The sequence below is a fragment of the Macaca nemestrina genome, chromosome 10 (assembly GCF_043159975.1).
Source record: "Macaca nemestrina isolate mMacNem1 chromosome 10, mMacNem.hap1, whole genome shotgun sequence".
Lineage (NCBI taxonomy): Eukaryota > Metazoa > Chordata > Mammalia > Primates > Cercopithecidae > Macaca > Macaca nemestrina.
In genome coordinates, this window is record NC_092134.1 from 71420845 (window position 1) to 71445048 (window position 24204).

Consider the following 24204-nt stretch of genomic DNA (forward strand, 5'->3'; position numbering starts at 1 on the left):
GCATTCTGACTTAGAAGTTCATGTTTTTATTCTTACAATATTGCTATCTAAACATTTGAACTAATCCCTACAACCTCCCCAAGCTAAGAAATGTTAGCATATATCTATATTAAAATACATAATATATAATTTATTTTTTCATGCATTTAGTCATCCATGAAAAAATGTCAAGGACTCCTCTTTGAAACTATATAGCCGCCCGTTCTACCTTTGAGTCACATTTTTGGAGATAGAATGTGTTGGAGGTAAAAATGTACAAAAAAGGGTAACCTAGACTGTACAAGAGGAAAAGGAATCAGGCTACATCAGGAAGTGACCCCCGGAAATTGCTTTAAAAGCAGGGCATGCAAGTATCTACAGGTCAAGCACAGTAGAGTTCAGTATAGGTTCTGAATCGGAAAGGCACAGGGTGACAGGCATATATTTAATCTCCCTCATAAATAAATGGAGACGGACTTGATTTCATATCAGTTTTGCTTATCACTTGGTGATTTATTATTATTATTATTATACTTTAAGTTCTAGGGTACAAGTGCACAACGTGCAGGTTTGTCACATATGTATACATGTGCCATGTTGGTGTGCTGCACCCATTAACTCGTCATTTACATTAGGTATATCTCCTAGTGCTATCCCTCCCCCATCCCCCCTCCCCACAATAGGCCCCCGTGTGTGATGTTCACCTTCCTGTGTCCAGGTGATCTCATTGTTCAATTCCCACCTATGAGTGAGGACATGCGGTGTTTGGTTTTCTGTTCTTGCAATAGTTTGCTGAGAATGATGGTTTCCAGCTGCATCCATGTCCCTACAAAGGACACAAACCCATCCTTTTTTATGGCTGCATAGTATTCCATGGTGTATATGTGCCACCTTTTCTTAATCCAGTCTGTCACTGATGGACATTTGGGTTGATTCCAAGTCTTTCCTATTGTGAACAGTGCTGCAATAAACATTTGTGTGCATGTGTCTTTATAGAAGCATGATTTATAATCCTTTGGGTATGTCTCCAGTAATAGGATGGCTGGGTCAAATGGTATTTCTAGTTCTAGATCCTTGAGGAATCGCCACACTGTTTTCCACAATGGTGGAACTAGTTTACAGTCCCACCAACAGTGTAAAAGTGTTCCTATTTCTCCACATCCTCTCCAGCACATGTTGTTTCCTGATTTTTTTAATGATTGCCATTCTAGCTGGTGTGAGATGGTATCTCATTGTGGTTTTGATTTGCATTTCTCTGATGGTGAGTGATGATGAGTATTTTTTCAGTGTCTGTTGGCTGCATAAATGTCTTCTTTTGAGAAGTGTCTGTTCATATCCTTTGCTCACTTTTTGATGGGGTCGTTTGCTTTTTTCTTGTAAATTTGTTTGAGTTCTTTGTAGGTTGTGGATATTAGCCCTTTGTCAGATGAGTAGATTGCAAAAATTTTCTCCCATTCTGTAGGTTGCCTGTTTACTCTGATGGTAGTTTCTTTTGCTGTGCAGAAGCTCTTTAGTTTAATTGGACCCCATTTGTCAATTTTGGGTTTTGTTGCCATTGCTTTTGGTGTTTTAGACATGAAGTCCTTGCCCGTGCCTATGTCCTGAATGGTATTACCTAGGTTTTCTTCTAGGATTTTTGTGGTTTTAGGTCTAACATTTAAATCTCTAATCCATCTTGAATTAATTTTCGTATAAGGAGTAAGGAAAAGATCCAGTTTCAGCTTTCTACTTATGGCTAGCCAATTTTCCCAGCACCATTTATTATATGGGGAAAACTTTCCCCATTTCTTGTTTTTCTCAGGTTTATCAAAGATCAGATGGCTGTAGATGTGTGGCATTATTTCTGAGGGCTCTGTTCTGTTCCATTGGTCTATATCTCTGTTTTGGTACCAGTACCGTGCTGTTTTCGTTACTGTAGCCTTGCAGTGTAGTTCGAAGTCAGGTAGCATGATGCCTCCAGCTTTGTTCTTTTGGCTTAGGATTGTCTTGGCAATGCGGGGTCTTTTTTGGTTCCATATGAACTTTAAAGCAGTTTTTTCCAATTCTGGTAAAAAAGTCATTGGTAGCTTAATAGGGATGACATTGAATCTATAAATTACTTCGGGGAGTATGGTCATTTTCACAGTATTGATTCTCCCTATCCATGAGCATGGTATGTTCTTCCATTTGTTTGTGTCCTGTTTTATTTCACTGAGGAGTGGTTTGTAGTTCTCCTTGAAGAGGTCCTTTACATCCCTTGTAAGCTGGATTCCTAGGTATTTTATTCTCTTTGAAAGTATTGCAAATGGGAGTTCATTCATGATTTGGCTCTCTGTTTGTCTATTACTGGTGTATAAGAATGCTTATGATTTTTTGCACATTGATTTTGTATCCTGAGACTTTGCTGAAGTTCATTATCAGCTTAAGGAGATTTTGGACTGAGACAATGGGGTTTTCTAAATATACAATCATGTCATCTGCAAAGAGGGACAATTTGACTTCTTCTTTTCCTAACTGAATACCCTTTATTTCTTTCTCTTGCCTGATTGCCCTAGCCAGAACTTCCAACACTATGTTGAATAGGAGTGGTGAGAGAGGGCATCCCTGTCTTGTGCCAGTTTTCAAAGGGAATTTTTCCAGTTTTTGCCCATTCAGTATGATATTGGCTGTGGGTTTGTCAGAAATAGCTCTTATTATTTTGAGATACGTTCCATCAATACCGAATTTATTGAGAGTTTTTAGCATGAAAGGCTGTTGAATTTTTTCAAAGACATTTTCTGCATCTATTGAGATAATCATGTGGTTTTTGTCTTTGGTTCTGTTTATATGCTGGATTATGTTTATTGATTTGCATATGTTGAACTAGCTTTGCCTCCCAGGGATGAAGCCCACTTGATCATGGTGGATAAGTTTTTGATATGCTGCTGCATTTGGTTTGCCAGTATTTTATTGAGAGTTTTTGCATCGATGTTCATCAGGGATATTGGGCTAAAATTCTCTTTTATTGTTGTGTCTCTGTGAGGCTATGATATCAGGATGATGTTGGCATCACAAAATGAGTTAGGGAGGATTCCCTCTTTTTTTTATTGATTGGAATAGTTTCAGAAGGAATGGTACCAGCTCCTCCTTGTATCTCTGGTAGAATTCGGCTGTGAATCCATCTTGTCCTGGACTTTTTTGGTTGGTAGGCTATTAATTGTTGCCTCAATTTCAGAGCCTGCTATTGGTCTATTCAGGGATTCAACTTCTTCCTGGTTTAGTCTTGGGAGAGTGTAAGTGTCCAGGAAATTATCCATTTCTTCTAGGTTTTCTAGTTTATTTGAATAGAGGTGTTTATAGTATTATCTGATGGTAGTTTGTATTTCTGTGGGGTTGGTGTTGATATACCCTTTATCATTTTTTATTGCGTCGATTTGATTCTTCTCTCTTTTCTTCTTTCTTAGTCTTGTTAGCAGTCTATCAATTTTGTTGATCTTTTCCAAAAACCAGCTCCTGGATCCATTGATTTTTTTGGAGGGTTTTTTGTGTCTCTCCTTCAGTTCTTCTCTGATCTTAGTTATTCCTTGCCTTCTGCTAGCTTTTGAATGTGTTTGGCCTTGCTTCTCTAGTTCTTTTAATTGTGAAATTAGGGTGTCAATTTTAGATCTTTCCTGCTTTGCCTTGCGGGCATTTAGTGTTATAAATTTCCCGCTACACACTGCTTTAAATGTGTCCCAGAGATTCTGGTATGTTGTATCTTTGTTCCCATTGGTTTCAAAGAACATCTTTATTTCTGCCTTCATTTCGTTATGTACCCAGTAGTCATTCAGGAGCAGGTTGTTCAGCCTCCATTGTGTTGAGCAGTTTTGATTGAATCTCTTAGTCCTGAGTTCTAGTTTAATTTCACTGTGGTCTGAGAGACAGTTTGTTATAATTTCTGTTCTTTTACATTTGCTCAGGAGTGCTTTACTTCCAACTACGTGGTCAATTTTGGGATAAGTGCGATGTGGTGCTGAGAAGAACGTATATTCTGTTTATTTAGAGTAGAGAGTTCTGGAGATGTCTATTAGGTTCACTTGGTGCAGAGTTGAGTTCAATCCTGGATATCCTTGTTAACTTTCTGTGTCATTGATCTGTGTAATGTTGACAGCAGGGTGTTAAAGTCTCCCATTATTATTGTATGGGAGGCTAAGTCTCTTTGTAAGTCTCTAAGGATTTGCCCTATGAATCTGGGTCCTCCTGTATTGGGTGCATATATATTTAGGATAGTTAGCTCTTCCTGATGAATTGATCCCTTTACCATTATGTAATGGCCTTCTTTGTCTCTTTTGATCTTTGATGGTTTAAAGTCTGTTTTATCAGAGACTAGGATTGCAACCCCTGCTTTTTTTTGTTCTCCATTTGCTTGGTAGATCTTCCTCCATCCCTTTATTTTGAGCCTATGTGTGTCTAGGCATGTGAGATGGGTCTTCTGAATACAGCAAACTGATGGGTCTTGACTCTTTATCCAATATGCCATCTGTGTCTTTTAAATGGACCATTTAGTCCATTTACATTTAAGGTTAATATTGTTATGTGTGAACTTGATCCTGTCATTATGATATTAGCTGGTTATTTTGCTCATTAGTTGATGCAGTTTCTTCCTCGCATCGATGGTCTTTACATTTTGGCATGTTTTTGCAATGGCTGGTACTGGTTGTTCCTTTCCATGTTTATTCCTTCCTTCAGGGTCTCTTGTAGGGCATGCCTGGTGGTGACAAAATCTCTAAGCATTTGCTTGTCTGTAAAGGATTTTTATTTCTCCTTCACTTATGAAACTTAGTTTGGCTGGATATGAAATTCTGGGTTTAAAATTCTTTTCTTTAAGAATGTTGAATTTTGGCCCATGTTCTCTTCTGGCTTGTAGAGTTTCTGCTGAGAGATCTGTTGTTAGTTTGATGGACTTCCCTTTGTGGGTAACCCAACCCTTCTCTCTGGCTGCCCTTAACATATTTTCCTCATCTCAACTTTGGTGAATCTGATAATTATGTGTTTTGGAGTTGCTCTTCTCGAGGAGTATCTTTGTGGTGTTCTCTATATTTCCTGAATTTGAATATGGCCTGCCTGACTAGGTTGGGGAAGTTCTCCTAGATGATATCCTGCAGATTGTTTTCCAACTTGGTTACATTTTCCCCATCACTTTCAGGCACACCAGTCAGACATAGATTTGGTCTTTTCACATAATCCCATATTTCTTGGCGGCTTTGTTCATTTCTTTTTACTCTTTTTTCTCTACACTCTCTTCTCGCTTCATTTCATTCATTTGATCTTCAATCACTGATACTCTTTCTTCCAGTTGATCGAGTTGGTTACTGAAACTTGTGCATTTGTCATGTAGTTCTCGTGTTATGGTTTTCATGTCTATCAGTTCTTTTATGGTCTTCTTTGCATTGATTATTCTAGTTCTCCATTCAGCCATTCTTTTTTCAAGGTTTTTAGTTTCTTTGCGCGGGTACGTAGTTCCTCCTTTAGCTTGAGTAGTTTGATCAACTGAAGCTTTCTTCTCTCAACTTGTCAAAGTCATTGTCCGTCCAGCTTTGTTCTGTTGCTTCAGCTCTTGCTAGTCGGACAGCACCCACTCACCAGCACCGACTGTCCAACATGCCCCAGTGAGATGAACCCGGTACCTCAGTTGAAAATGCAGAAATCACCCATCTTCTGTGTTGTTCAGGCTGGGAGCTGGAGGTTGGAGCTGTTCCTATTTGGCCATCTTGGGCGCCCTCCCCCCATCCTTTAGTTATTAATGCAAGAATTTTAGAATTAGACAATTCTGGGTTTATATTTTTATTGTCATTAAATGTGGTCCGGGCAAATTTCCAAATTTCCTCATCTACAAAATGGCGATGGACATACCTACAGGCCAAATTTATTCTTCAGAACTAATGAAAGAATGTTGTAGAAAGTAAGTTCTGAACTTTTATTATAGGCAGCTATTATTTTGTTATAACATTTTTTCTTTTCTTTAGTTTTATGAGTTCAACATGAAAATGTTGATTTGGTGTTTTTCATTCTACTTTTTCATTTTTCTCCTACCTCTGGGAATGCACATCAAGGTGGAATCCAACAATATTGTGTCGCCTGTATTGGAGTTGTGTACATTAGGAGCATCAGGTTACTTTGCAGTAAGAAATGTATATAACCAGATGATTTTAAAAATGCACATTAGGAATAATAGATTTGAAGTGAGCATATTCTGTGCAGGAATTCATCTAAGCAGTTATAGCTAAACTGTTACACTGTCCATTTGACTTGACAATTCTTAGGAAAAAAGTAAAATAATAAGGCATTTATTTAAAGATTTTCCGAATGACTGTGCCTTGGATTTTGTTAATAAATTAAATCTATGTTTATATGGAGAGAAATGTGATAATATTTCCAAACTGATTTAGGCTATGGTTAAGTGGATGAAGACTGACTGAGGCAGGACTTTGCTCATCTCCTGCATCATATCAAGGTACTTTGGAAAACCTTTATTTTCTCTAATCATCATTTATATACAGTGAACAGCATTTTAAATACAAGAAATACAGTTTTCAGGAGTTGAAGGGGTTAAAGTATAGTGGAAGTCTTTAAATGTAGCACAATTATTATGGAAAAGCTATGAATTTACATCCTTATGATTTTTGTTATTATTTTTTATTTGTAGGATGAGTAAGAGATACTTACAGAAAGCAACAAAAGGAAAACTGCTAATAATAATATTTATTGTAACCTTGTGGGGAAAAGTCGTATCCAGTGCAAACCATCATAAAGGTAAGCTTTTCAGTTTTTTTCCTCTACTGTTTGTGGATGATGACTACCCTTAACACAGGCTGTTATGTTTTGCCTCCACTGGTCTGTTAAATTTTACTAGGTATAGATTCTCCCCCTGGCAGTTTTCTTTAAGTAATAATGCAGAGTTATCTCTAAGATGGCTTTGATTGGGAAAGATGATATTTTCAGAATTAATGCCATTTCTGCAAATAGTGTTCAAAGAATATGGAAATATAACTATACCTTTCCTTCCCTTTTTAGATAGTGATATTAAAAAATTGAGTTGGCATATAATAAAGTTTCAGATTGCACTCATCCTGGTAAAGAAAGTATCTGTAATGATAATACGTCTATATGTAAATTTTCTTTCAATGCTTTTTGTGGGTCATGTTTCTTTATGTCAGAGGACCACTTTGACCACCCTTTGGACACTGCCCCTGGTATGATATTCAGCAGACTCAATTCTGCCACTGAACAGAGTGAGAATATTTGCTCTATACATATGTGTTAAGCTTGACAGCTCACAATTACATTCTTTCTGCCCTCTTTCTTGGCTATGAGACTCAATATAATGAATAACTACTTTTTCCATGAGGCTATTTCTGAACTGTCCCTATCATAATCAAGTATTCATAACCTGAGAAATCAATTTAGATTTTTCTGTAAAATATGATTTTATAATTTAATTCTCTGCCCACTATAAAGTCTAGAGACTAACAACTTAGTTTCTCATTCTATTTTTGGGTGAAGGGGGAATTAAGACTGCTTTGAATTCTGTAACACTTAAATTAGTTACACATGTCCATTTAATTAGCATTACATGGAACATTAACACCAGGGAGAGAAAAGACGTGGTGTGTGGGACTGATGCTTACAAGACTAATCTCTTCCCCCACTATTTAAAATCAAAAAGGGACATCTTGCAAAATAAAATTTTATGAAGAGTTTTTTCATATTTCATTATCCTGTTTTCTACCCACAATATGTTTTCATGTGTGTGAATATATATTCATATATTTTTTATTCTCCTTTTCTTTAATACAGCACACTGATCCACAGATAAGACTTTAAATTCTCTTTAATAATTTTTATCAGTGTAAAATTATGAAGATGTTGAAGATGACATTCCCTGTGGTCTCAAATTGGCAACAACAAACCAGACCAAAGAACGAAGCAATATTAAATACTCATCTTTTAAAAGAGCTGCCATCCAATAGGGTCAAGCCCTGCCTTGGACTTAACAAGAAAACACACCCCATCCTCATTATTCTGATGGTCACCTTAGTGCCCCTTCCCAGTTTTTGAAAGAAGAACTGGGAGGAGTGGGGGATCATAGGAATTGTGGGCATCAGGCTAGCACAGCAAGTGTTCATGATAAAGATACTTTCTCATGTCCAAAGCCAAATGATGGGGTATCTTAAAGAATCACTCATAAAGACTGCTCACAGTGTATATTGCATGCTATTGTCAAAGCTACTTTAAGACATTTAAATTGTGTTATGTTCTATGCTCTCTGAAACTAAGATCTTTTCTTCTTGCCAAGAAAATAGTCCTTGAACATAAGAAATTACACATCGTGTCAGAAAACTTAAATTGTCAAACCTGGTACATTACAGAGGATAGCGTTTTCTGTTTTGCTTTTCCCTTTTCACACTGCCACTGATACTTTGGATGAAGATTTTATGAAAGTTTTCTCCCATCCTCCATCTTTCTTTCTTTTGTTCTTTTTTCTTTCTTTTCTTTATATTTTCTGTACAAAATATCCTTTTTGTTTTGAGGTATTTTACATATAAAATAATAAGTGTTGTGTATATGTAAGTTGTAGACCATGCTCATAAAATGATTACTCATGCGCTCACCATCCAAGAAAGGCTGGGCTGCTATCTCCCTACGTGCAAAGCCCAGACTTTGGAGACTCCTTTGGGGTATCTGACCTGTGGAAGGATACAGTTACATTCTAAATGGTTAAGTAAGAACCTAGGATCCTTTCCACCTCATTTCAAAGGAGCAGAAGATTTTTCTCTCCTTTCAGGAGTGGGAGGGGAATGGCTGTCTCTCTCCTGTACATAAATGAAAATAATCCATTGTTTGCTGTCAGTCATCTATGGAATGTTCGGCTATCAATGTAGGACATTTGGCTTGGCTTTCATCAGGGTTAAGGCTTAGGACGAGGCAGGCCAGTTCACTTTCTATTTATTGTGAGTTAATTAGTAAGAAATCAGTTTCTGATCCAGAACACCTTGGTGAGCATTCAAGATAAAAGTAATAAAGATGAATATTAGAAACTCGACAGACTAAAGAGCATTACAGATGCCAACTCATTTAATCTCATAACCATCTATGTGGTAGATACTATTTTTAAAACTATTTTTAGAGATCAGAAACTATGGCAAAGACAAGTTAAGTAATTCGTCCCAAGTTGCCCAGTTAGGAGCTATTGGAGGCAGGGTTCAAATCTAGGCAGTCTTGCTCCATATAACCATGAAATATATGTACTAGTGAATTTCTTTTTACTTACACAATTTGGGATTTATTCAATTTCCAGAGTATCTAAATTGGTGTCTCTCATGAACTCTGAAAAATTATAGGCACCATCTCCTGAAATGTAGTTTCTCCACCCACCACTGTCTCTACTAAACTAGAATGCTGGCTAGGTATTACGTATATGTCAGATTTTTCACTCTTTTCTTTATGTATTTCAAACTTTATTTTATATGTATATTTTACCTTCAAGTCTCTGTGCTTTATTCTGGGCTATTTATTCACATTTTTATTCTACCACGCTAATTCTATATTCCCTTGGGTCTAATCTACTCTTTAATTCACACATTAAATTTTAATTTTATTTATTATATTGTACCAAAATTTTGTCTTTTTTCTTGCTAATCTGCAAGCTTTTGATAGCTTTTTGTTTTCACTCATGTTTTCAGGTTTCTCTTTTTATATATCACTACATATACAGTAATAGAAATATATGGTGTATATATAAAAATAGAAATATATACCATATATGTCTATATATTACTCGCTGATGATCCTATTTTATGCAATTTTGTGTTTTCCTCCTAGTGACTTTCACTCATGGTAATTTATTTATTTTAGGACTTCTGAGTTTTAAGAAAAATTTTGTGAGCTAATGCTCATCAGAATTGTATTTGTAAGAATCTTAAAGGCCTGTCATTATAATGTATTATTTCAGAGGCAATTTGCATATGACATGAGTCTTAGGCAGGGTTTTTTGGAAGCAGAGCCAAGTCAGGAATTCTTGTTTACGTGATTTATTGAAAGAGTGCTCTCAGGAGAATGAGAGCAAGTGAAGCAGGCTAGAGCGGGAGGTAAAAACTAAGCACAAATAGAGTCTCAGCTGGAGAATCGCCCAGTCTGCTCCTATGGGGAATCTCTGAGACATGAATTGTTCCACAGAGATGGTCCCTCCTTGAGGCGGGTTAGATGGCCTCGTCTACCCTTGTGTCCATGGGCCATTAGCTACTGGCCTGTTCCCCATGGTAAGGAGTAGCCTCTCTGGGGAAGTGGCTCATCTTTAGGAGAAAGTAAGTCTCTAAAGAAGGGGACACTTGTGAACTGTGATCAGAGAACATTCACAGCAAGTGGAGGAAAGGTGCACAGCCCTAAAAGATTTTGGTAGTGTATCAGCAGCTACATTCCAGTGCAGTCTACTCACAGCCCTCAGATCCACCTGCTTCTCACTGAAAGTCACTCCATCCAGGCAAAGCTTATTCAAGATTTTGGTTGGTCACAATTTTCAAGAAGACTTACTAGAAGAGGAATAGTAAGAGTCCCGCTAATGCAGTTGGTGCTCATGGCCTGTCCACCCTACGCCCAGCTATTCTAGATTTTCCTCTCTGTTTGCTAGCACTTCTACTCATGTAGGAGGCTTTCCTAGTGTTCTAAGAGTTCTGAGCCCTGGGTTACCATTCTCTTGCTGCTGTACTTATACATTGGTAGTTGTAACTGGGCACGGGAATGCCACAAGATGCCCCAGTGCATCATCTGAGTGCCTAATATATTCCTTTCTGCCTCTAGTGCACAGCAGCTGTCGTCTTCCTCATGGTCATCAGGGACCTTTACATTTACCCCATCAATATTAAACTCCTTTTCTCTCTCTCTCTGGTCTATCAGTATAAGGAGCACAGACTGATTGGTGATCAGGCAACAGCTGTAGCTTTGTGTTTAGTGGCACTATTACTGTTTCCACTGGTAAACTTATCTGCTTTCTGGAAACAAGTTCTCCTAGACCCCTATAATAGTATATTGGTCATTTCAGTTGGATATTTCTCATGGAAAAGTTGTTTTTTACTTAATGATTTTTGAGTACCTACATTAAGGCCTGAGAATATAGCAGGTACAGAAAAGAGACAAAAATCTTTGTCTTCATGGGATATTTATTCTAGAAGTGGAAAAATAGGTAATAAGAAAAATAAATAAAATGGGATGTTTTATGATATACATGCTCTGGAAAATATATGAAGGAAGAAAGCATATAGGATGTATTCAGGAAGGAATAGAATTTTAAATAGGCCTTTGGGTAAGATCTAAAGTTTCCAATGGAGTCAGCTAGTGGGAGTATTCAGGGAAAGGATGCTCCAGGCAAAGCAGCAATAGGTACGAATGCTTTCAATCATGCCCATAGACAATTAGAAATAGCAAGGAGGATGGCGTGCATAGAATATTTAAGGGAGAGAGTGGTAGATAGGTCATTATGGAGCAAGTAAATGTAGAATATGAAAGAACCAAATAAATAAATATCTCTACCAAAATACAAATACAATAATATCCTGCTCTCAAGAGCCACCAATGGACAATTTTATTACTCCGTTTTCTGAACATGACATAGGAACACTATAGACATCCAGAACATTTGAATTTGAAAAAATGGGTATCTAAAAATCAGAAATTGTTGTCATCTTCTTAATAAAACCTTCTGTGCTTTGAGAACTAACAGTTCCTTACATACAAACAGATAAGTTTACTGCTCAAACTGCCACAGAAAGATTCTGCCTCGAATTCTTACAATTATATTGAGCTGGGCATTTCGGAAGGGATTAAGTCAGAGTATTGTGACAGCCAGTCAGAAAGAATGAGCAGTGTTTTCCCCTTGGAAGCAATTACATTAGGTGCAGCTTCTGATATTGGGGATCAGAGAGCAAACATTTTAGTTTAGGACTCCAAGTTCCCAACAGAAAAATATAGTCATTAATCTTAGAAGGCTAATATGTTTTCTTGTCTTTTCTTTCCTTACCAATCACATCTAAACTAAATCTCCGGAGAATGAGTCATCATTGGGTTTGGGGGTTGGAAAAGAATTTTTATTTTGTTTGAAAGAGATACACACAGGTGAGTTATATCCAGGAACAAAAAGGAGCCTAAAAAAGTTAGTTTGATTAGCCAAGGTTGAATATATATTATCCTCATTGTAATACAAGCTAATTACTGGTATGAGTGAGAACTTTTGATTGAATGGATCTTTTTCAAAGAAAAACAAGCATTTTAAAATTTTATTTTACTTGTAATTGATATGTGATAATTGTACTTATTTACAGAGTACAGTGTGATGTTTCATTACGTGTATACAGTATGGTGATAACCAAATTTTAAAATAAAGATGTTTTTCAGTTCAAAGCCTGAGAGACACAGCCATAAATTTTTTTTGGTGGATCTTCATTTGTTTGTTGATTCATTTGATAGTTTATTCATTTATCCAACCAACTATCCATGAAATATATGGTGAGTGTCTGTTAAGTGTTGGGCTTTAAGCCAAACTCTGGAGATACAAAAGTGAGCAGGCTGGGCACAATGGCTTATTCCTATAATCCCAGCACTTTGGGAAGCAGAGATGAAAGGATCGCTTGAAGCCAGGAGTTTGAGACCAGCCTGGGCAACAAAGTGAGAACCCATTTCTAAGAAAAATGATTAAAAAAATTATCCAAGTGTGGTGGCCTGTGCCTGTAGTCCCAGCTACTTGGGAGGCTGAGGTGGGAGCATTGCTTTCAAGATTGCATTGAGCTAGGATCATGCCATTGCACTCCAGCCTGAGTGGCAGAACCAGACCCTGTCTCTTCAAAAAAAAAAAAAAAAAAAAAAAAAAAAAAAAAACAAAACAAACAGGCGAGACCACGCACGGTGACCCATGCCTGTAACCCCAGCACTTAGGGAGGCGGAACCCGGTGGATCACTTGAGGTCAGGATTTCGAGACCAGCCTGGCCAACATGGCGAAACCGCATCTCTACTAAAAAATACAAAAATTAGCCAGGTGTGGTGGCATGTGCCGCTAATCCCAGTTACTCCAGAGGCTGAGGTGGGAGAATCGCTTGAACCCAGGAGGCGGAGGTTGCAGTGAGACAAGATTGCACCACTGCACTCCAGCCTGAGCGATGGAGGGAGACTCTGTCAAAGAAAACGAAACAGAAGTGAGCAAAACAGACATGACTCGTGTCCTAGTGATACAGTATTTTGAAGGAGAAAAACATTAATCAGATAATAACACAAATAGTTAATTACAAATGGTATTAAAGTGCTGTGAAGATAAAATTTCAGGATAAGAGTATATAAACGGTAAAATGGATAGGGTACAGTTTCAGGGAAGACTTTTCTAGGGAGGAGACATTGGAGCTGAGATCTGAATGAAGACAGAGGAAGGGTTAGACATCCAGGCAAGAGCAGCAGCCTATGCCAAGCTACTGAGACATGAAGGAAAGAATTCACTGGAGCTGAAATAAGACTGCTGTGACTGGAGAGCAGAGAGCAAAGAGGATAGTGATGCACAGTTAGCCTGGGGAGGTGGCTGGGATAGATCCTTTGGGGGAAATATTCAGAATGCTGATTTTCTTACAGTTTAAATTGTTTGATCCAGTTTAGCCTAGGATATTAGTAGGATCTCTTAGGCTGGCTTACAGCTATTAGGATGTACACCAAAGTTTAAGAGCACTGATTTATAATTCATGGTGTTTTTCTTGTTGATAAAAACAATTGGATTAATGTCCTAAGAGAAAGAAAAATAGCTAGAACATAAACTGACTGTATTCTAGACTTATGACACATTTTTATTATGTATTTTATTGAATTTTCAAAGTAATATATATTTATTTGAGAAACTTTGGAAAGAAAGAAAAATACCAAGAAGATAAATCAAGTTACTCATAATTTTTCCATGCAGAAATTATTAAACAACATTTGGACTTCTTTTCATCTGGTTTAATTCATAAATGTGTTATACATACTGGAGAGCATGGTGTTCATTATTTTATGTATTCATACATTTATTGACAAAGACTAATTGTAAGAGATTATGTTGCCCTGAGTTAGTGATTCTGTTTTAAACCATGCAGGCAGAGTTGCTAGTTTCTAAGAGTTATGCTTTCATAATCTGATTCTTTTCTCCTCTTTTTTATGCTAAAATATTCCATGTTTATATAATAGTAAATAAAACACCTACATATTATGAAAAATAAATATAAAGCAAATTACTGTGCAATTATCAGCCAGGACAATAAATAGAATGTTGTCAGCCCCTTGGAGTCGCTGAATACAACCCCTCCTCCCACAGAGGTATCCCTTTCCCAACTTCTTGTTTTTGAACAACAGAATATTGCTTTGTCTGAGCGGGGCATGGTGGCTCACGCCTGTAATCTCAGCACTTTGGGAGGCTGAGGCAGGCAGATCACGAGTTCAGGAGTTTGAGACCAGCCTGGCCAATATGGCGAAACCCTGTCTCTACTAAAAATACAAAAAATTAGCTGGGCATGGTGGCGCATGCCTATGGTCCCAGCTACTCCGGTGGTTGAGGCAGAAGAATCACTTGAACCCAGGAGGCGGAAGTTGCAGTGAGCCGAGATCACGCCACTGCACTCCAGCCTGGGTGACAGAGCGAGACTCTGTCTCAAAAACAAAAACAAAAACAGAATATTGCTTTGTCTGGTGATATGGTTTGGCTCTGTGTCCCCACTCAAACATTACCTTGAATTGGGTGGGGATAATCCCCACGTGTCAATGGTGGGAGCAGATGGAATTAATTGGATCATGGGGTGGTTTTCCGCATGCTTTTCTGGTGGTAATGAGTGAATCTCACGAGATCTGATGGTGTTATAAGCGTCTGGAATTTCTCCTGCTGTCACTCACTCCGTCCTGATGCCCTGTGATGAAGGTGCATTGCTTCTCCTTTGCCTTGGGCCATGATTGTAAGTTTCCTGAGGCCTTCCTAGCCATGCTTAACTGTGAGTCAATTAAATCTCTTACTTTTATAAATTACCCAGTCTTGGGCAGTTCTTTATAGCAGTGTGAAAATGTACTAATATATCTGGTTTTCAATGTTGTAAAAATGTAATTCTACTACAGGCATTTACAAAATGTGATTTGCTTCTTACTGTCAATGTTTTTCTCTTGGGATTCATCCGTGTTGTGATACAGGGTTTCATTGTATTAATATACTGAAATGTATTTATCTCTTTTACTGTTGACGTATGTTTGGGTCGCTCTGGTTGTTGGTTGTTATTTACAATGCTGCTGTGGACGTTACTATACGTTTGTTTTGGTTCACACAACATTCCTCCAGGATATAATTTTAGAAGTAGAATTTCATGGATCATATGATAAACACGTATTCAATTTTACAGCTTTTTCCCCCCACTTAGCAGTAAATAATGAGTATTTACATGTATCTAAAAATATCCATAAACATATATTGTATTGGGGCATGGAAAAAATATAAATGCACCCTAAATTTCTTAAAAAAATTCCCATTTTTAGATTTCTTGGAGACTTTTTGTTAATACTAATATAAAAACCTTTGTGTAATAATTTTTGTTCACATGTAATAATTTTTTCAATATTTAGTACAAATGAGAATTTTGGATGTCAAAAAGAATGAAATGGTTAGGTGTGTATCATTCAACATCTAGTCAGGAAAATTGCCATCATGGTAGGGCAGTTTGAAACAGGAAATTGGTGACAAACGTGTTGAATGGGCTGGAAAGGAAATAAGGAAGCGTGATAGTATCACCAGACACTTGTAGCTTCAGAAAGCTGTTCCTGCCCCTACAGGTGGAAGAGCAAGGAGCAACACAGTGTTACATAGGACTCGTGACTGTGCACACTGCAGGGTCTGCCAAAGCCCTGCTGTGATTTAGGAATCACTTCCATGGCCACTGAGCAGGAAGCCAGGAGCCAGTTCTTTCACGACACTACAAGAACTGCCTGAGAGGTTGACTGCTCCCAACGCTGCTAGACTCTCTGCTAATGCTGTTAAGGCCTATGGGCATTCATAGTACCCTACCTCACCACTTCTGAAGCCAAAGCAGGAAAAAAATAGATGGCTTCTTCCTTCCCTGGGTGTTTCTTACGAAAGTGCCATCTTCCAAGAAGCAGACTCCAAGAAAGAATTCAACACACCAGAAATTTATGGGTAGAAACACCTTTGAAGTATAAAGAGAGGAGGTGCAGGAGAAGGAGGGGGTGAACCTTCAGACTATGAGGGTCTGAATCCCATGAAAGAAGAGAAGGAAGGAAGGAGGATTGAGTAGGAAGAGCCTAGAACTTCAGCATAGCTTTGAAAAAGTCTTGGTCAGGCCAATTGGGAATCCCTGAGAAAAGGTTGCCATTAGAATCTAACCAGAAGCCAGCTGGCAAAGCAACCTGGGAAATCTTATCTAAGCTTCCAGCTGCCTTCAATACAGAGAAGGATATAGAAAGGTAAATGTTTTAGAAGAAAATGACAAATATTTGCCACAAGAATATTTCTACATATTGTCTAATTACTTTTTATTTCCTTGTAGAAGTATATAAAGCTTCCCCTCTTACCACTCTGAAAATACTGGCTGGCTACTAATTTAAAAAAATTAAATTTAATATCTTTATTATATGAAAAGGTCTAGACATAGTCTCTTATTTATATATATATATATTTTTTTAATTAATTTATTATTATTATACTTTAAGTTGTAGGGTACATGTGCATAACGTGCAGGTTTGTTACATATGTATACTTGTGCCATGTTGCTGTGCTGCACCCATCAACTCGTCATTTACATCAGGTATAACTCCCAATGCAATCCCTCCCCTCTCCCCCCTCCCCATGATAGGCCCCGGTGTGTGATGTTCCCCTTCCTGACCGAGTGATCTCATTGTTCAGTTCCCACCTATGAGTGAGAACATGCGGTGTTTGGTTTTCTGTTCTTGTGATAGTTTGCTAAGAATGATGGATTCCAGCTGCATCCAAGTCCCTACAAAGGACTCAAACTCATCCTTTTTTATGGCTGCATAGTATTCCATGGTGTATATGTGCCACATTTTCTTAATCCAATCTGTCACTGATGGACATTTGGGTTGATTCCAAGTCTTTGCTATTGTGAATAGTGCTGCAATAAACATACGTGTGCATGTGTCTTTATAGCAGCATAATTTATAATCCTTTGGGTATATACCCAGTAATGGGATGGCTGGGTCATATGGTACATCTAGTTCTAGATCCTTGAGGAATCGCCATACTGTTTTCCATAATGGTTGAACTAGTTTACAATCCCACCAACAGTGTAAAAGCGTTCCTATTTCTCCACATCCTCTCCAGCACCTGTTGTTTCCTGACTTTTTAATGATCGCCATTCTAACTGGTGTGAGATGGTATCTCATTGTGGTTTTGATTTGCATTTCTCTGATGGCCAGTGATGATGAGCATTTTTTCATGTGTCTGTTGGCTGTATGAATGTCTTCTTTTGAGAAATGTCTGTTCATATCCTTTGCCCACTTTTTGATGGGGTTGTTTGTTTTTTTCTTGTAAATTTGTTTGAGTTCTTTGTAGGTTCTGGATATTAGCCCTTTGTCAGATGAGTAGATTGCAAAAATTTTCTCCCATTCTGTAGGTTGCCTGTTCACTCTGATGGTAGTGTCTTTTGCTGTGCAGAAGCTCTTTAGTTTAATGAGATCCCATTTGTCAATTTTGGCTTTTGCTGCCGTTGCTTTTGGTGTTTTAGACATGAAGTCTTTGCCCATGCCTATGTCCTGAATGGTACTACCTAGGTTTTCCTCTAGGATTTTTATGGTATTAGCACTAACATTTAAGTCTCTAATCCATCTTGAATTAATTTTCGTATAAGGAGTAAGGAAAGGATCCAGTTTCAGCTTTCTACTTATGGCTAGCCAATTTTCCCAGCACCATTTATTAAATAAGGAGTCCTTTCCCCATTTCTTGTTTCTCTCAGGTTTGTCAAAGATCAAATGGCTGTAGATGTGTGGTATTATTTCTGAGGACTCTGTTCTGTTCCATTGGTCTATATCTCTGTTTTGGTACCAGTACCATGCTGTTTTGGTTACTGTAGCCTTGTAGTATAGTTTGAAGTCAGGTAGCGTGATGCCTCCAGCTTTGTTCTTTTGACTTAGGATTGTCTTGGAGATGCGGGCTCTTTTTTGGTTCCATATGAACTTTAAAGCAGTTTTTTCCAATTCTGTGAAGAAACTCATTGGTAGCTTGATGGGGATGGCATTGAATCTATAAATAACCTTGGGCAGTATGGCCATTTTCACGATATTGATTCTTCCTATCCATGAGCATGGTATGTTCTTCCATTTGTTTGTGTCCTCTTTGATTTCACTGAGCAGTGGTTTGTAGTTCTCCTTGAAGAGGTCCTTTACATCCCTTGTAAGTTGGATTCCTAGGTATTTGATTCTCTTTGAAGCAATTGTGAATGGAAGTTCATTCCTGATTTGGCTCTCTGTTTGTCTGTTACTGGTGTATAAGAATGCTTGTGATTTTTGCACATTAATTTTGTATCCTGAGACTTTGCTGAAGTTGCTTATCAGCTTAAGGAGATTTTGGGCTGAGACAATGGGGTTTTCTAAATATACAATCATGTCATCTGCAAACAGGGACAATTTGACTTCTTCTTTTCCTAACTGAATACCCTTGATTTCTTTCTCTTGCCTGATTGCCCTAGCCAGAACTTCCAACACTATGTTGAATAGGAGTGGTGAGAGAGGGCATCCCTGTCTTGTGCCAGTTTTCAAAGGGAATTTTTCCAGTTTTTGCCCATTCAGTATGATATTGGCTGTGGGTTTGTCATAAATAGCTCTTTTTATTTTGAGGTACGTTCCATCAATACCGAATTTATTGAGCGTTTTTAGCACGAAGGGCTGTTGAATTTTGTCAAAAGCCTTTTCTGCATCAATTGAGATAATCATGTGGTTCTTGTCTTTGGTTCTGTTTATATGCTGGATTATGTTTATTGATTTGCGAATGTTGAACCAGCCTTGCATCCCAGGGATGAAGCCCACTTGATCATGGTGGATAAGCTTTTTGATGTGTTGCTGAATCCGGTTTGCCAGTATTTTATTGAGGATTTTTGCATCGATGTTCATCAGGGATATTGGTCTAAAATTCTCTTTTTTTGTTGTGTCTCTGCCAGGCTTTGGTATCAGGATGATGTTCCTTTCCATGTTTAGTACTTCCTTCAGGGTCTCTTGAAGGCAGGTCTAGTGGTGACAAAATCTCTAAGCATTTGCTTATCTGTAAAGGATTTTATTTCTCCTTCACTTATGAAACTTAGTTTGGCTGGATATGAAATTCTGGGTTGAAAATTCTTTTCTTTAAGAATGTTGAATATTGGCCCCCACTCTCTTCTGGCTTGTAGAGTTTCTGCTGAGAGATCTGCTGTTAGTCTGATGGGCTTCCCTTTGTGGGTAACCCGACCTTTCTCTCTGGCTGCCCTTAAGATTTTTTCCTTCATTTCAACTTTGGTGAATCTGGCAATTATGTGTCTTGGAGTTGCTCTTCTCGAGGAGTATCTTTGTGGCGTTCTCTGTATTTCCTGGATTTGAATGTTGGCCTGCCCTACTAGGTTGGGGAAGTTCTCCTGGATGATATCCTGAAGACTGTTTTCCAACTTGGTTCCATTTTCCCCCTCACTTTCAGGCACCCCAATCAGACGTAGATTTGGTCTTTTTACATAATCCCATACTTCTTGCAGGCTTTGTTCATTTCTTTTTCTTCTTTTTTCTTTTGGTTTCTCTTCTCGCTTCATTTCATTCATTTGATCCTCAATCGCTGATACTCTTTCTTCCAGTTGATCGAGTCGGTTAGTGAAGCTTGTGCATTTGTCACGTATTTATCGTGTCATGGTTTTCATCTCTTTCATTTCGTTTAGGACCTTCTCTGCATTAATTACTCTAGCCATCAATTCTTCCACTTTTTTTTCAAGATTTTTAGTTTCTTTGCACTGGGTACGTAATTCCTCCTTTAGCTCTGAGAAATTTGATGGACTGAAGCCTTCTTCTCTCATCTCGTCAAAGTCATTCTCCGTCCAGCTTTGATCTGTTGCTGGCGATGAGCTGCGCTCCTTTGCCGGGGGAGATGCGCTCTTATTTTTTGAATTTCCAGCTTTTCTGCCCTGCTTTTTCCCCATCTTTGTGGTTTTATCTGCCTCTGGTCTTTGATGATGGTGATGTACTGATGGGGTTTTGGTGTAGGTGTCCTTCCTGTTTGATAGTTTTCCTTCTAACAGTCAGGACCCTCAGCTGTAGGTCTGTTGGAGATTGCTTGAGGTCCACTCCAGATCCTGTTTGCCTGGGTATCAGCAGCAGAGGCTGCAGAAGATAGAATATTTCTGAACAGTGAGTGTACCTGTCTGATTCTTGCTTTGGAAGCTTCCTCTCAGGGGTGTACTCCTCCCTGTGAGGTGTGGGGTGTCAGACTGCCCCTAGTGGGGGATGTCTCCCAGTTAGACTACTCAGGGGTCAGGGACCCACTTGAGCAGGGAGTCTGTCCCTTCTCAGATCTCAACCTCCGTGTTGGGAGATCCACTGCTCTCTTCAAAGCTGTCAGACAGAGTCGTTTGCGTCTGCAGAGGTGTCTGCTGCGTTTGTTTAGTTTACTGTGCCCTGTCCCCAGAGGTGGAGTCTACAGAGACAGGCAGGTTTCCTTGAGCTGCTGTGAACTCCATCCAGTTCGAGCTTCCCAGCAGCTTTGTTTACCTACTTAAGCCTCAGCAATGGCGGGCGCCCCTCCCCTAGCCTCGCTGCTGCCTTGCTGGTAGATCACAGACTGCTGCGCTAGCAATGAGGGAGGCTCCGTGGGTGTGGGACCCTCCCGGCCAGGTGTGGGATATGATCTCCTGGTGTGCCTGTTTGCTTAAAGCGCAGTATTGGGGTGGGAGTTACCCGATTTTCCAGGTGTTGTGTGTCTCAGTTCCCCTGGCTAGGAAAAGGGACTCCCTTCCCCCTTGCGCTTCCCAGTTGAGGCAATGCCTCGCCCTGCTTCAGCTCTCGCTGGTCGGGCTGCAGCAGCTGACCAGCACCGATCGTCTGGCACTCCCCAGTGAGATGAACCCAGTACCTCAGTTGAAAATGCAGAAATCACCGGTCTGTGTCGCTCGCGCTGGGAGTTGGAGACTGGAGCTGCTCCTATTCGGCCATCTTGCTCCGCCCCCTCTTATTTATATTTTAATTTATATTTTTGAATACTAATAAATGGATAAAGTTAATTTTGAACTATTTTCATTTCTATTATTTGGATAATTTATCAATTTCTTTGCCAACTCAAGTTTCTATTATTAATTTGTTTGAGACTCTTATATAACTCTTAAAGCTTGATTGCACTTGTATATTTTCAGTTATATAATTTTCAAATATAATGTTTAAAGTAATGTTTTTGTATTTTAGAATATACAGTATCATAAACTTTTGTTGGAGAAAATTGAAAAATATATAAAAATATAAAGTAAAAACTTTCAAATGCCTGTAATTCCACTACACATACACCATTATTAACTCTCAAATACTGTTCATATTAAGATTATACTGTATTTATAGATTTGTATCTTAGTTTCTCACTTTTTGTGAGCATTTCTTTACATTTCCTCTGAAAATTATTTAACCATACCATATTATTAAGTGTTTGAGCTGTTCCCTTTCATTTTTAGTAAAAATAATGCTGCAATAAACTTCATATGTATAACTGTTTTTCCCCATATCTGTTTATTTACTTAGGCTAGATTTGTAGTACAGGAATTACTAGGTCAAATGACTCAAATTCTAAAATGTTACTGTTTTGACAATGACACTTTTAATTTTAAAAATGATTTGTACTCATATTAGGATATTTAGAAAGCATAAAAGAGCACTAACAAAAATGATCTAGACTACATTCATAGAATGTTTATTTATTAACATGTATACATATTAAAATGTATGCATTTTGATATATGTTATCAAATTGTAAACCTCTCAATTTATGTTCTCATCAGCAGAGAATGAATGCCTGTATTTGTAAGCCCTTATCAACACTGAGGTTTATTATTCTATTTAATCTTTGCCGATTTCATCCTCTTTTAAGTTGTGATTTTTAATTACTAAAGGTGATAAGTAAAACTTTTATTGGTTTGTTGACCATTAATATTTTTTAATCACCTTTTCATATATTTTATTCATTGTATTAGTAGATGCTGTTTTTATTATGGCCTTATAAGAGCTCTTTATAAATAATTAAGTCAGTAGTTTAAATTTTACATTCAGTCTATTAGCATATAGTATATTAGCACAGTTTCAGAGACCCAGACAATTTGAATTTTAATCCAAGTTTATCTCTTTACTAGCTGTAGGTAATTTTTTTTTTGAGGGGAGGAGGATGGTAATATTGATACTTTTAAGATAGTGTCTTTACCTTTGAATTTAAAAAACATGCATATCTATCTATCAATAGATAGATCAATATTAAACTGCATATAACCCATATCTAGATGGATACCTAGATAGATACGGGTTTTGTGTCTTTGTGTCTTTTAACATTGAGTGAAACCTTTCAAACTTAGGTTTCCACTTTCTAATAAAATCTTAATTTTATTTTGTCTTTGATGCTTTTATCTTTTTGGTATTATTTCTTCCCAGGAACATTTAGTATCTAAGTTGGATCATTATTTTCTGTTCTCTGTATCTAGCAACCTCTTTCTCAGTTTTGACAGTGCTTTTTCATGCTTCCTTTCTCATATATTGACTCTCTCCTCAATGATTAGCCATTTCTGTAATTCGATTCTAACCTTTATTTCTACTAATGTGATTTTTTAAATAATTCTGAGGCATCCAGTAGAGTGCACAATACAGAAATTTAAAAATATATATTTAATTTTACTTCAAGACTCTTTTGCCTATCGTAATAATAAAGAAAAAATAGATAAATGATAATATACTATTAGATGAAATATAAATATACATGTTAAATAAAGAACATATTTTAAATGCATTTCATAGAAAGCTAACTATCTCCTTTCTCTCACTCCTGTTGTTCTGGATCAAAATTTGAATTCAGCTTCCTTAATAGTTTAAGATTCTTCTGGAGAGGTTAATAGATAATCCCATGTATGAAACAGGGTGGCTACAGTCATGACATGTAAAAGTAGTAGCCTAGTTCAAGTTGTAGATGTCCCACAGGAACGTGGCTATGGAGAATAAAATACTTGGTGTTTTATATTTCTAAACTCATTAAGACATACTTCCAGCTCTTAAGAGTAGGTGAATGCAACATACTTTTCTATGACTGAAGTGAGTGTTCTCAGCTGAGCCAGGCAGAATACCTTATGGGAAAATAGAAGGAGAGAAAGCAAAAATGTCATCAGCTTATAGCCAAGACAAACTGAGACAAGAATCTGAGCCAGATTCACCTAAGCATCTCTTTTAGGCTAAAAAGACAGTACATGACGGCAGGCATTTTTTAAAGAACAGCCCTCAATGTGTCTGCCCTGTGAGTCACTGCTGTGGTCAGGACTGGTTTTCCTCTGTGTCTGGTGTGCATACTTCATCCTGGGATCTCTCTTCACTGTCATCCTGACAATTACCTTTTCCCATCTCTTACATATGATGATACATTTCCGAGGTCTCATATATCTTCATTGTTTTTTAGTTTATTGTTTCATTTTGGTGAAACATATTGTTTAGTTGTTTCTTGAGGAAAAACATAAATAAAAAATTTATTTTTTAAAACCTTGCTTGTCTAAATATATCTTTATTATACCCTCATATTTAAATGATAGTTTGGCTGGGTATAGAATTCTTTGGAGGGAATAATTACCTGTAGTATATTGAAGATATTTCTCCATTATTTTCTCACTGTAATGTTGCTGCTATAAAAGTGTAAGATGATTCTTATAATCTTTATCCTTTGAATGTGACCTTTTTCCCTCTTCCCTGTCTCTTCTGCTTGAGTCTGTTCTGTAATTTTAAAATGATGTATATCTTGGTGAAGATCCATTATGAATTTCTGAGCTGTGCATTTTTGAACCCTTTTATCTGGCAATTCATATCCTCCAGTTGTGAAAATATTTATTGAATTGTTTGAGGATTTTCCCCCTCTCCATTTCTGGATGTCCTATTGTTAGGCTGTTTGATCTCCTAAACTTTTCTTCTAGTAGTGCTGTTTCCTCTCCTGCCTTCATCTATATCTTTTTGCTATAATTTTTTGGTGGGAGATTTCTTTATTGACC

General features: G+C 37.7%; 1 protein-coding gene across 2 annotated transcripts in view; it reads left to right on the top strand.

The window, feature by feature from the left end:
- The window catches only part of TAFA2 (TAFA chemokine like family member 2), a 507044-nt gene that overhangs the window by 334517 nt on the left and 148323 nt on the right, over positions 1-24204 (top strand). For both annotated transcript variants that reach the window (XR_982638.3, XM_011728358.3), the window contains exon 2: positions 6623-6729. Coding sequence is in view for 1 of the 2 variants with exons in the window: in XM_011728358.3 (XP_011726660.1) it covers positions 6624-6729 (106 nt within the window). In the remaining variant the exon portion in view is untranslated. The remainder of the gene's footprint in view (positions 1-6622; positions 6730-24204) is intronic.